The sequence below is a fragment of the Rhyacophila brunnea genome, unplaced genomic scaffold (assembly GCF_057557595.1).
Source record: "Rhyacophila brunnea isolate RB1 unplaced genomic scaffold, BYU_Rbru_1.0 scaffold_23, whole genome shotgun sequence".
Lineage (NCBI taxonomy): Eukaryota > Metazoa > Arthropoda > Insecta > Trichoptera > Rhyacophilidae > Rhyacophila > Rhyacophila brunnea.
In genome coordinates, this window is record NW_028232893.1 from 7,080,445 (window position 1) to 7,095,689 (window position 15,245).

Genomic DNA, 15,245 nt, shown 5'->3' on the forward strand with positions numbered 1-15,245 from the left:
ATCTGACAATAGTATCTATCTAACATTTATAGTCAATTTTTCAGGGGGTTCAAAAAACTGTTTTTGTTGGTATCAGTATTATTTTTATTTTTCAAGTGAAATGATTTAATATTAGTACTAAAACAGTCATTTAAAGATGTATGAAAATTGTAATGTCATAATAAAATAAATCACGCAGATAGATAATATTTCTTTTTAGTTTCTAGACACTTCGATGCAGATAGACACTATTTTCCACGTCAAATTTGAGCATTTTAGGATTTTTTTCGTAGAACAATAATATTTCCATTCGATTCGTCACCATTTTGTACAAAATACACCAATAACCTAGAATTTGCCAAAACTGCAGATAGATACTATTGTCAGATCACAGTCGACTTACTATAATATTGAGAAGAGCGTAATATGTACCTATATAATGTAGTTTCTTATTTATTAAGTCTGAAATTATTCAATTTATTGATGGAATTACTAAAATTATCTTCATCTTACAATAAATGTCTTGATTTGAAATTGATTATTTATGGGTGCTAATAGAAATGTCACATTTTTTCGATTACTTATTCCTGCAAATTCTAAATTTGAAATCTGATACAACTTACGAAAGAAAACAAATGACAATCTAAGTCTATTAGTTTGACAGATAAAAAGCAGTGACATGGTTTTAGATTATATTTTCGTAGTAATTAGTGAGGGAATATGTATTTATTTTGTGTTAAAACTCAAGAATACGCCAATGTGCTACTTACAGATTTGAATAATTTTGTGGAATATTAATTTAGATATTTTGCAATATTGATTATATAAAAAGTATTAAACGACATTATAATCAATTTGAGGTACACGGACTGCAAGATGCGAAAATGTATGGTGACGGATATAAAACGCGATTTAAAAACGATAGTATCTGCGATTGTGTCGAGTTTTATCAGATTGTGCCCGATTCAAATGGAAGTAGATTCGGGACTCTAAAAATTGAAGTGAATTCCTTTAATAATCAACAAAACGGTGTTTAAATAAAAAAGTTGACGTATTTTCCAAAATCTCTTAGGATAATAATATATAGGAGATTATTTCATAACTTTAAGCGGTTACATGTAAATTATACGTGAAACATTTCACCGTGGCACAGTTTACTGTGAGCTTTCTTATCGGAAAGAGAGACCGTATCTATAAGTACTATAAGGTCTCCAATTTTATTAGATTCAATATGAAGATTAATTCAATTTTCATAGCTGATTTTGGTAAAATTCAAGAATGAAAACTTAACTTAACCTAACAAATAATCCAGTATATCGGCTATTTTCAAAATTTGTTTGCTGCTGGCTTCCTGTAAAGTGTAAACGTAAACCGACAAGAACCGTGTATTATTTAGATATAAATTTTACGTCAGTACTATACGACCCAAAGAGGTTGGACGGTCTTTAATATCCGGCCATATAAGGCAAACCGCATACGTACAAGTTTGCGGACACGACACTATTTATGTTGAATCTCCACAACCTACCTCCACCCTTCACCACTGATAGATGTAATAGGTTGAGTGAGTGACTAACTATTTCTTGTATAATTTATTTTTAAGAATCGTCATAAAGCCCAAATTCCATTGGCAGATTGCGTCTGGCCCGATCGTCTGCCACGACTGTCAAACTCTATTCTCTATGGTTTTCAAGGATCGTGAGCGATCGGGACGAAAGTGGAAAATTTTCTATTATTCCGTCGTGCGATCCATTCATTATCAAGCGAAGATTGCCGAAAGCGTACGAAAATAGCCGAATACGCGCCTGCTCGCCTTGCAAACGGTCGTACATTTCATTCTACTGGTCGATTTCAACTGAACAACTACAAGATGGCGAAAACTCAAAAAATATATGGAGTATCACCGAGGACACAGTCCTCGTCGAATTAATATACGCCAAAGATATAGTGTGGAACGTAAAAAACCCGCTATATTCAATGGCAATCACGCTGTTCTTCAGTTGGCCAACTTTTGACCCAGTGTTTTCGTTTACGGCGAGTCCCGCCTGAGCCAGTTGAAATATAGCCATACTCGCTACAATAAATTAGTCTTTGGATTATTCGATTTCGATATTCGAATTACTCAATTGGTTTGGAGATTCAAGCTCGCCCAGTTATTCATGATGTAAATTAACAATAAGTATACAAACTTTCTATAAATGTCAAACGGCCGCGTAATTTTAACAGATGCTCGCTAGGTTTGACAGCCGACAGCTCAGTTTTTTTGACGTAAAATTGCGCGGGAATGCGTTCATTGTAGCCACCAATCTAAGAAATATCTAGTTTTCGGTCAACCTATATTTTTAATAATAGCAACACTATGTTTATTTTAAACCAATCAAAAGCAAGGACAATGTGATTGAATCGTTGTGTGTAATTGCGAATAGTTGGCGACGACGGTCGGCGTGGATCGTTGGATCGGGTTGGGTCTGCGCGTCTGCCAATGTAATTAAGCCATAAGAAAACTGCTCATGCCGTAACCTACCTGAAATTATCTTCCGGATTAAAATGTCTCATATCATTTCTATGCTGTGCACCGTTCTCAACCTTATTGCCTCTCTCCAGCCTCTTGGCGAGTTCCTCCTGGGACATCGGCGTATATGACCTATTCACCTGGCCGACAACGTTCCCGCCGCGGTCATTCTCCACTAGATTATTGGCCTTTTTCGGCTTCAAATATTTACTCTTCTTGTAATCGTCATCGTTGAATTCCGCGTTGTGCAATTCGCTCATTTTACGCAGCTTCTCCAACTTTTGAGCAGCGTTCAGGACGGGCGGGAGGCCGTGCTCCAAGTTGTAAGCGTTCTGCTCTTCTCTCTGCCTCTGTTGGTTCTGATCCCTCAACATGGCGGAGTACATGGGCACATCGCGCGAGTGTGAGAACGGTGGGTACTTTGGGGCGTTGGCGTCGCTGTATGCATCCGGTTCTTCAGAGTCTTTGTGCTTCTTGGAGTGCGTAGGCGGTGTGGGGGCTTGGTACTTCTTTATTGCACCTTTCGACGCCGATAATTGCCTGTAAAAGATATTATAATTTATTAACCAACGACAAGTCACAATATAACAAGTTCAGTAAGAATGACTGACATCCACAGAGTAATAATATAAAGAGAGTGAGTATTCTTCGGCAAAATGAAACCGTGTTTCTTGCGTATAACACTCAATTTTATTATTTTTAACTTAACTATGGAACGTTATACCATCATATTGCTTCTCAGTATGGCTACCAAATTTAAACAAAACATAGTTAACCATATTTTCTACTAAAAAAATAATTACCACTAACTTTATATTTAAGGCTATACTTCAGCTGGGGCACGGTCTAAAACGATCGTGACTACGCGACGCGAAGATTGTGCAAACGACGCGTGCAGAACAAAACATAATTTGTTATAAAAATTCAACATGCGTCCATTTAATGTTATGTTTATTGTTCTATTAGTAATAATAATAATATATCGTCACTGTTCTGGCAGAAAACACTAATTCGAAAAAATTACATATTGTATGAGTACCAAAATGTTCCTTATGTCACACTTTACCGTTTGGAAACCTTCTTAATAAATATACAGTCTTTATTTTAAAGACATCCTTTTTACGATTACTTAATAAACTCACATAATAGAACTTCAAAGTCAAATTACTCAAAACTAATATTCTCCAGTTAGTGTGTTCTGCCAGAACAGAGACGATATTTATTGACATGTTTTCTTTTTCAAGTAAATGGGTAACGTTTTTTAGTCATCTTTACACGATTTAAGAATTAATTCCCCCGTCGCCATCACAAAACAAATTGACGTGTTCACAGCTCGACTTTCGCTCTCCAATTGCCAGCGAGTCCGAAATTTCGTTGCACCTATAGTTGAAAACTATTTCCGTTTCACTGAAGTATGCTCTTAACACAAAAACAATAAATTTCAGCAATACATGCTCGCAGTTTTTGAATGATGGGAGTCATTCAAATCAATATTTACCGGCGACGTGTACAAAAACCATTTAATTCAGCCATAGAAATTCTATATTACTCTAAAGCATATTGCGGAGATATATGTGTGCCGAATGCTTTCTCACTTGCACTTATGGTTCGTTTTTGTTCAGGCGTGGATGGCATCAATGTCAATAAACCCATATATATATAATCGCATCAAATATTTGCATATACGGAAAATATTGACATCATAGGCCGGAATGAAAATACTGTCTGTGGGGAAGTATTTGTGGATCTTGATAGAACGGTAGCACACTAAGATCCCCTGTTAATGCTGAGAAAACCAAATTTATGATTGCTACAAGAGGGTCCGACAGACAATGTTATATTTTCAACAACATTAGTCAACAATTTCGTGTACTCGGGGTCCTCTATTAACAGTGAGGTAGACAACAAATCGAAATTAAAATATTTGTGCTAGGCAACAAAAATCTCACTTCAGTGCAATGAAGGTGCTACCCATTCTTAGAGCTTGGCCACATGGTTCATTTTTGCGCGCGAGTAACAAATCGCGCGTTCTCCAGGTACATGTGAGCCAATTCAGCTGTCCACAAGCGCTCGTGCGTTTTGACTCTCGTGCAACGATCGCCTGCAAAAGCCAGACTCTGGACAATCGCGACGTTTACAGCCATTACAAAATGAAATACGACCGCTAGACTTTTTATTGCTACTCCCAAATAAATTACGTCACCTAGGTTGTACAGTGCGGAGAATAGGTTTTGGAAGTCATCATAGAAACCGACTAACAACATCGACTTGTAGTGCTTTTTTCTACACTCGTGTTTGTTTTTTTATGCAGATTCAAAAATGAATTACTTCACCTAATTGTTTCAAACGCGCAAACTACGCCGTATCTGGACGGAAGCCATTTCTGGTTCTCGAGTGTAAATCGCGTCATGTGGACAGGCTCTTAGCCTTTAGCAACAACATACAATATGTAAGAGTCAGGGTTTCAACTCTAATACTATATACGTTACTAATGCTACCACAATAAATCGCGAAATATATTATGGAGCATGTCGTGTGCTATCACGTGAGCTGCCGCTACGGGAAAAAAAATTGTTTAATGTCATTTGTCTTGGTGTTTAAAATGTTATCAGACTGATGCTCCCATCCCGTAGCACATTTTGAACGTTTAAACGAACATTATCAGTTAACAAAATCTGCCGAAATCCCCAGAACAACAATGAGGTCACCTCACATTGTACTGCACTGCATAGACACCTGCATGACTTAATGAACGTTATTTATCATTTTCTACATGCCTACACATTTTCGAATCATGTCAAAATCGGGTGTTTTTCGTTTTTAGCGGTTGGCACTATGTATTTTCTATAAGAATGTTGTCTATCAACTATGGTCTGCGGGTTAGGTTTCGTTCAAAATGTTATTGAATTTACAAAGACTCATTACTAGGTTACTCCATCATTGAATTTACAGAGATCGTGTTCGTACAAAATATTCTGCAAGATGACAAAACCATAGACTAAATTTGTCACCGTGACAGTGTGATAGTACGAGACATGCATCTCAATATAATCACAACTTAAGAGTTGTAAAAGCCATGGATTATGTTTCCTATCTGCATGACGCCAGCCAATCGTTCTATCAGTAAACTATTAAAAACTATTAATAATATAAAACTAATCTCACCTAGCAAGCGGCTGCTTGTTGGGTGATTCTTTCTCATTCATACTGTTCAAATTACCAAACGCCGAGTTTAACTGCGGCATATCATTGTTTCTCTTGGCCGTTAGCCCGTGCTTTGCTTCCTCTCTTCCGAAGCCATCATTACCCCTAGCGTTTGGGCCGTTGCCAAATTGATCTGGCCCGAATAAGACCCTGTGATCATCATTATTCCTTGGGCTGTTTCCGGGTGGGTCCGGTGAGAACATAACCCTGTTGTTTGAATTGGGGCTTCTCGGGGACGGCGGCTTGCCGACTGCGCCTCTCCAGTTCTCGGCTATCTGGTTACCGGATGCTCGTATCCTAGACGCAACGTTGGATTTCGATGACGGTGATTTCGGCGACGGCATATTCCACGATGGGGGAGGACCGGGTTCTGTATGGAAGAAATTCATTGGTATTATTGGGAAACAACGAAATACTTTTACAATGGCAAGAAGGTGGCTTATGAAATTTTAGCTTGGGTTGGGAAAATTGAATTGTAACATGGTGGCGTGTTTATAGTGGCTATCTTTGATATAACTTTTTGATACGAATGACATTGCAGGCATTTCTGACGAAATTAATATTTTGCATAGATACAATGTAATAGATTGACTATATGAGGCGTCTAATTCCTAAAAGCGATAAGTCCACATTTGGTCAAAATCGAGAAAAAAATATGCACGTATTCTTTGTATAATTTTACACAATATGTATTGATCTATAAATTCCAAAACGCGACATAACCCTACGAAAAAAAAATATTTTAAGTCTCAATTCTTACAAAAAGCGCCAAGTCCGTGTTTCATATTATTTAAAGCAGGGTTGATTTCGCGCGTGTTTAAGTCAACCAATAAGGGAACGTTCAATATTGAAAAGGGCGTCTCCCATGCTGTAGCATCTGGTTAACTCATGACAGTGCCACGGAAATATGTGCCTTATGCGGAACAAATTAAAAAGAACGGTACAAGTAGCGCTACGTCCAATTTTATTTTGCCTATATTTATTACATTTAAGAGTTTATCGGTTGAAGCAAATTGCCATTTGGTTCTAATTTCGACATAGAATACAACGGAAAAAATAATCTCACGTTAAAACAAATAATTGAAGCTTAAAACATAAAAACGTTGTTTACCGAAAATATTGAATTGTGGACTTGTCGCTTTTTGTAATTAGACGCCTCATATTATAGTCAATCTATTACATACAACTATTGCAATTGGACAAATCGGATGAATATCATACTATGAAAAAAGAAATGTTTTATCTCATCACTCTATCTGCCTATCTGCATTATAAATATTTAAGATAAGGATTGATCGAATAATAAGATTTACTGATAAAAATCCACATTTTAGCTTCATATAAAATAAATGCTTCATGCAGTTTTTTTGCTTGCCTGCAAAATTAGTTATTTTGTAGATATGACCATGGACCTCGCAAATGAGGGGGGCTGACAGGGCTCTAGTCTGGGGGCCCAGGCTCAGGAAGACCCGGGGTGGCGGGTCAACCAGATAAGTGGGAGAAAAGTCATCTGATACTATTTTACTTCAAGGGTATTCACATTTTAGAATATGTGATTGTGGCATGCAATTTTTGATTATTGTGTGTCAATACACGACAACTAATAATTCCTAACCTGACAATTAACCATAATTATTCAAGTGGATGTATTAAAAGATACAAAAAATCGCTAATCATACAATGAATACCATTAATTTTACCTTGAACACCATTTGGAAAATGCTACTTTAGAGTATCACACTGTCTTTAACCTTGGCCCGCGTCAGGATGTGTGAACCATGAATATGACATGACATATTGCCAAAATGTCCACCGCAGTGAGGCAAAGGGTGGAGGTAGGCTGTTAAAATTCGCCATAAATAGTGCACATTAAACTTTATCAGTCATACGTAACGTGACCATTTATTTTTTCCCCCAAACCGGGACACCTAAAAAAAAGGTGGGTACCCACTTATCCGTTTTAGATGCCTCACACTTTCATACAATACAATTGACAAGATAGTAATGTTCTCATTTCCCCCATATTTTTTCATAGTACCTATCTACATATTATTTTATTTATTATTGAAAACTACATACAGGAATGAATACATGAAAATTTATCAGGTGTTATATTTTTTCGAAGAACAAATTTTCTTAAGTATATAATTGAGCGTAGTTATGCACAAAGCAGCCAAGCCATAATTTTGAAAAAAATGAGTTATTGTGATTTCCATAATCTCACACGTTTGTTTTACGTTCTGCACAAATCAGCCAAGCTGCTGTCATACACAAATATCATATAAATGCGTTTTAAAGATTTTGCAAATCGCAGAATATGACATTTTCGATTTGCATTAAGCAACCAAGCTGCTGTCATACAAAAATGTCATATAAATGCATTCTAAAAATATGCCATATTCGTTCTGCAAAAAGCAGCCAAATAATAATATTTTTTACTCACCTAATTTTTAAAATCGTGACTGTAAGGTGTGTTTTTCTACATTCAATTAATAAACATTATTTTCTCAATTACATTATATGTTTTTCATTTTATAATATATAATATAATATACAGATTTTTCATATAAAAAATAGTGCCAGGCAGCTAAATATTGATGTATAATTTACAAGTTTTTCGAATTATTTTCAGAATTTTGCAATTCCCATAATAATTTAGTAACTTAGAAGGCTATTTTTAAAGAAAATAATCAAAAATAAAGACTTTTCTTACAAAAATAAGAGATGGCTGCATTAAAAATCGTTTTACACAAAACACCCTGGACTGCTAAAATACCAAAATTTCATAGATTATATGCTTTTATCTCTTCAAAAGTTATACAAAATCATATATATATACAATATCTATCATTCAAAAAATATAAACAGTATACAGAGGCTTTGCTGATTTAAAAAAACACAATATACATAAAAGTGCTTCTATCTCTGTTTGAAGTTTGTGTGGCTCGGCTGCTTTGTGCATAACTACGCTCAATTCTGGTGTTGAGTAGGTACTAGATTTTACCGCCAGGATTTTGATTTTGCGCGTTTTTTTAAAATTCCTACTGCGAGTTTCTCTCTTTTCGAAAACGGGACATTTTGGCGTCCCGAAGCTATGTTCGGGGACACCGGGATACGCTGCCTGAAAACGGGACGTCTGGTCACATTAGTCATACGTATTTGTTTTCATTGAAATGACTACAATTTACAGATAGTGTTGATTAGTTTTTAAAATTCAATTAAAGAGTGAGAAGCCGTTTGACAATTTATTAATCTTTTACTCAAATCATTTCGAGATACCCTGTCTTGCAATTTGACTCATCATCGCTGATTATCGTCATTATGCTATTTAAGTTAAAATTACACAGTATCAGCAGCCTCATGGATTGGGCATGAAATTAATAATGATTCAGAGTAATGACTGCTTCAGCGAATCTGATATGATGTAGTACTAATGATTGATGTAGGGATTGCAATACCTGTATTTCAAAACCGGTATTCAATTATTAATCGATATCGAAATACCGGTTTCAAAAATCCAAAATACCGATATTTTCTGTATTATGAAAGCATACATGTTTATTGAACATATATAATTTTGAAAAACACTTTCTGAGAGAATATATTATAACCAATAGAAAAAATCTTTTTTTGAAAAAAAAGTAAGTCAATTCGACGGGGAATCGATCTCCGTATCTCCCAGGTTTACGCCCTGATCCGTGCATTACCACTATGCTACGAGGTGACATACTAATTGCGACAAATTTTAACTATTGGTCAATTTTAATACCTACTCATCAGTGCTCTTCCAAATCAAGCTACTTTGGCAATCGATTTTTGTTTCTTAAATCAAAAAAAGATTTTTTCTATTGGTTGAGAAGTAAGAAACAAAAATCGATTGCCAAAGTAGCTTGATTTGGAAGAGCACTGATGAGTAGGTATTAAAATTGACCAATAGTTAAAATTCGTCACAATTAGTATGTCACCTCGTAGCATAGTGGTAATGCACGGATCAGGGCAAAAAAAGATTTTTTCTATTGGTTATAATATATTCTCTCAGAAAGTGTTTTTAAAAATTATATATGTTCTATAATCAGAATGATATATTCTTAAATCTTGTGAATTATTCGTTGAATAAAAGAAATAGTTAATAACACACGTTTATGTTTTTCGAAAATGAATTTAATGTTATTTTTCATTACTTACTACTATATTACAGTACATTAAATTTAATGTTTAAGTTTCATGGTGCCTAAACGCAAATATAATGACTGAAAACAACAAAAGTTAAACAATATTAAAACAAAATATATTTATTATATAATTGTCGCGATGAATAAATAACATATTCCGAAAAAGAAAACATTCGTGGCAAATATTTCTAATGATTCTATAACTATTGATCTAACGGTGATAGTAGGTACATCCAACAAACGTTGAATTTGAGAGAGATTTTCCTGTAGCCAGACTTAAACTGTAGAGCTTAAATTAGCAGTCAAAAAGGTCAGCATAATAAAGATACTTTGGGTTGCTGTAAAATAGTAATTTAAATAGATTTTAAAAGTTATAGCGCGTCCTCCGAATACTTTATCGCTCACTCATCGGATGTCACATACAATCCCGAGTTCTCGCTATCAGGCGTCCCTACCGCAGCGCGCCGACATTATCACCTAGACGGCATAGAAGGGGTCGCCAATTTCACTATAACGGAATACATGGTTAGCCGTTACCGTAGTCAGTCAAGTGAGCTATTTGATTGAGCTAGGCATAAGGTCGGACTACGCCATAGTTCCACTCTCAATTCCATAGAACTCAATGTACTCGCGTTATGTGCTACGCGGTAGTACCCTTATATAGTTACATTTATTGATAGGTACTTCTTTTTTTCTATATCTGTACATGGGAGGTAAACTACACTATGTCAAAAAAGACACTTTCTCACAATGGCTGTTCAAAGTTTTTTCGTGAAGTTTTTGTTAGAATACTACCGGTTTTCTCATACTATTTGTTATGATCTTTGGTTTAATAATACTTGAGGTGTTTCTCTACAATATTCAAGGAAAATTTAAAAGAAAATGCATTTGATTCTTAAAATAAATGATGTTTAATGTACATAGTGCTGTGTACCTCTAAAAAGTTTTACACATTCAAATTACATGGTGCAGAATTCTCTAAAAAACTTTTACTGCAATCAAAATACCTACCTTTAAAAAAGTGAAAGAACCATTCGATTTGCGTGATATTAATAATTTTCAGTATTAAAAGATAACAAGATATTAATTTTCAAATTTTATTAGGATTATAGTGATAGTAAGTATCTAAGTATGAAAAATTAGACAGCAAATTATAATACACAAAAAATATGATAGGTACATAAAAATATTGATAATAAATTCAATCATCCTCGGGGAAATCTGGAGTCTGGTCTTCTTTTTGCAGCGTCTTATAAAATTCGTGACACTCACTGGGTATAAATGGTAGAAGTGCCATCAAATCGTTGTATTTTGCCAAGGAAATAGGCTTTAAAGTATTTCTACGTGGCCCCAAAGAAGCTGGAAATCTCCCAGACCTTCTTTTTAACGAAATTGTTTAAAATAATTCTTCTTCATTAAAAGAAGTTTTATAATGGAGATCTCCTATATTTTCCTGACGAATTTGGAGATGAGTGCACTGAGATAGTAAAAATGCTTTCTTATCATTATTCACTTTCCTGTTAACAAAAGGTGAGTGTGTACCATCAAAGAGAACTTTAAATATTTTAAAATCACTAAATTCTAAATTATGTACACGGAATTTATTAGAACAGCTCCTCATAAATTGCTGCCAATCCCATGGTGTCATTATGGAGAGATTGTTATTTTTTTTCTTTTTCGTTCGATTACGGCATGAACTGTATCAGCCTCCATATGAGTGTGACCTTTTAATAAAAACTTATGGTTGATTCTCTTTATCTGCGGCCATTTATGCATGATCCAGAAGAAACATGATATTAAAATAATGTTTTTGTTTTGCCCATAACAATTATCTGACCATATTGTGATATTATCAATGGCAGATGTTGGTACTACTTGTTCTGCCCATCTCAATAACGCCAAAGCCATCTCTTCACCACCTCGACCTGCCTTTGTTTCATCCCACATCATACAGTGGGCCGGGCCTGTTGTATCGTATATAGTGAAATTGAATGTCCAATGCTTCCTCTTGTAGAAACTTGTTCCACATGTGAGAAGAGGTGTGGGCAGACATTTTTGCAGATCCATCATTATAACAATACTTTTATTGTCACCTTTTGCTACTATAGAGTCTGTGTTTTTTAATTCATATCTTAATTGCGCATCATTGAGATGAGCAGAGTGAATGTGCTCAATGTTTTCTTTTTCATTATCTCCTAATTGAGAGTCCTTCTTTTGAGCCAAATACATGTCGCATGTATCGCATGTATCATTTTGTGGAGGCTTAAACGAAAGCTTGAAATATCTGTTGAAAATATCGCCATAAACCCACTTCTTTACTCTGTGTTATACATCAATGTTTTCTGTTTCAAAATAGGCCAAATAAAGTTGGTGCATCTTTTCAATAGACAGTTCAGAAGACAAAAATTTCCTTGCAGATCTCTCCCTGCAGTAATGGCTCTCGTATGCCGGAAAGCTGGAAATGTGGGTTTGTACGTTTTCCATAACATCTTGGGGAGTTTTATTAGAAGGTACTATCTTCTTTCTCCTTTTATCCTCCTCTACCAAACCGCCAACTTGGCGCTTTTTCATTACTGTTATTACAGTAGAATTAAATGAAAAAGAAAGAAAATTAACAATCTCTCCATAATGACACCATGGGATTGGCAGCAATTTATGAGGAGCTGTTCTAATAAATTCCGTGTACATAATTTAGAATTTAGTGATTTTAAAATATTTAAAGTTCTCTTTGATGGTACACACTCACCTTTTGTTAACAGGAAAGTGAATAATGATAAGAAAGCATTTTAACTATCTCAGTGCACTCATCTCCAAATTCGTCAGGAAAATATAGGAGATCTCCATTATAAAACTTCTTTTAATGAAGAAGAATTATTTTAAACAATTTCGTTAAAAAGAAGGTCTGGGAGATTTCCAGCTTCTTTGGGGCCACGTAGAAATACTTTAAAGCCTATTTCCTCGGCAAAATACAACGATTTGATGGCACTTCTACCATTTATACCCAGTGAGTGTCACGAATTTTATAAGACGCTGCAAAAAGAAGACCAGACTCCAGATTTCCCCGAGGATGATTGAATTTATTATCAATATTTTTATGTACCTATCATATTTTTTGTGTATTATAATTTGCTGTCTAATTTTTCATACTTAGATACTTACTATCACTATAATCCTAATAAAATTTGAAAATTAATATCTTGTTATCTTTTAATACTGAAAATTATTAATATCACGCAAATCGAATGGTTCTTTCACTTTTTTAAAGGTAGGTATTTTGATTGCAGTAAAAGTTTTTTAGAGAATTCTGCACCATGTAATTTGAATGTGTAAAACTTTTTAGAGGTACACAGCACTATGTACATTAAACATCATTTATTTTAAGAATCAAATGCATTTTCTTTTAAATTTTCCTTGAATATTGTAGAGAAACACCTCAAGTATCATTAAACCAAAGATCATAACAAATAGTATGAGAAAACCGGTAGTATTCTAATAAAAACTTCACGAAAAAACTTTGATGGCCAGTGGTCAACTGCACCAAGTCGTTTCGGTGTTGTTTCCCTCTAACCACTTATCACTTAGCACAATGGGGTAATGAACACCATATCTTCTTGGTGTTCTATCCCTCGGATATAATACATAACATAGTGTAATATGCCTTTAATTATATTCGTTTCTGGCAGGGTTACGACATAGTTGAGTATATCACTGGAAAGAGCATCGCGAGCTATGTAAAAATATGTAAAAATCTCAATTTTGCCAAAAATCGACATGGTGTAGTTTACCTCCCATGTACAGATATGTTTTGACGAATTCCGGTATTAATGCCTGTATTGAATAATAAAAACCGAAATACCGGTATTTATATATTCATTCGTTATTGCAATCCCTAGATTTATGGGAATGACTGCTTTAATATTATTGGTCCGAGGTTCCCCAAAATAAAAAAAGTTGAAAATCACTGCTATATAAGGAAACAGGGAGGAAAAACAGTTGATAAAAAGAAAAAGACGCTATTCCAAATATACCTACCATCGTCAAGTTTTAAAAATCCGTGATTAGACTCCTCGTGCAATTTCCTGTATTTGATCATCACCAGTTCTGTGCACTCGTCGCAGCGCTCTGTCCTTGCGCCACAGTAGGCTTCGTGGTCGGGCATGAGAGCCCTCGCCAGGAGCAGCTCGCAGTACAGGCATTTTACGGCTGTCTCGGGGCACGCGTCGGATATATGCGAAGGCATGTCGCACGCCTGCATCGCTTCGCCGCATTGCTTGCATATCACTGGAAATGGCAGAGCATGAAAGGTTATTGGTAAAAAAGGATGGATCATGATTGAGGTGATGGGTGGACACTAGTGGCCAAGTTAGGTTCAACGACTTCAAATTTAAATACGCGATAGTAAATTCTACATAACTTTTTTTAACATTTTGTAAATGTGGTCATGATATCAAATGGCCATTTATTACTATTCCAATGCTATTTCTATTAATTATTGTTTTTAGTGTTTAAAGGAGGACAATTCAAGCCAAAACATTAAAATTAAACTATTAATTTCTATGAAAATAATAAAGAAAATGTTTATAATTTTTCATACAAAGTAATTGTATGAACATAAATAAAAACAGAAAAAAAATAAGTAAATAGCGCCCACGTGACCGCGCGGCTTAAGCGTTGGACTATAACGCCGTGGGTCCCAGGTTCGAATCCTGGGTCTGGCAAGTACACATATTGTTTTTCAATTTGTGTGTGTCAGGGTATGGACCTGATAGGTTGAGCAAGTGGCTGACATCCATTTCTCGTAAAAAAACAAAATCTGTCAATACAAACCTCTATTCTGTGGAGGCCCATATGATCCTATTAGGATCGGACATGGTCGAAAGAAAAAGAAGAATTACAAGTTTGAATTCTGTTTCATGCAATAAGTTGTGTACTTATTTAATCCTCAGCACTTGAGAGTTTTAAAAAAGATAATAAAATGTGTATTGTGTGAAGCATTGTATGTATGTTATTGAAAGTAACTTACATACGATTCCAAACTTAAATGCACGAATTATAAAAGAACACCAAATAGATCTCATATTTAAAAGAAAAGCTTTTTTCAGTGCACTCCCAATGAAAAAATAAAATTAAGTCATAGGCCGCCACTGGACATAGGGTACAAAAAATTGACACCACAGTATATACCTCTAGCAGTGTGTTTCTTCATATCGTTGACAGGTACAGGATCCTTGCACTTGGGGCAGACTGCGATATTCCGTGTGCAATGGACGGAATGGATCGTGTAGTTCGCCGACGGTATGTCCCTCTGGCTGTAATGGACATATGGCAAATCACACCACATTAATAAATTACCTACTTACACACATGCAGACATTAAA

At 35.3% G+C, this 15,245-nt stretch overlaps 1 protein-coding gene across 1 annotated transcript in view; it reads right to left on the reverse strand.

Moving 5' to 3' along the window:
• LOC147069399 (uncharacterized) overlaps nucleotides 1–15,245 on the reverse strand; it is a 32,029-nt gene that overhangs the window by 13,256 nt on the left and 3,528 nt on the right. Inside the window, exons 2-5 of the mRNA XM_085950799.1 lie at nucleotides 15,052–15,176; nucleotides 13,900–14,148; nucleotides 5,657–6,065; nucleotides 2,504–3,031 (exon numbers count right to left, since the gene is read on the reverse strand). Of these exons, the coding sequence (XP_085806925.1) occupies nucleotides 2,504–3,031; nucleotides 5,657–6,065; nucleotides 13,900–14,148; nucleotides 15,052–15,176 (1,311 nt within the window). The remainder of the gene's footprint in view (nucleotides 1–2,503; nucleotides 3,032–5,656; nucleotides 6,066–13,899; nucleotides 14,149–15,051; nucleotides 15,177–15,245) is intronic.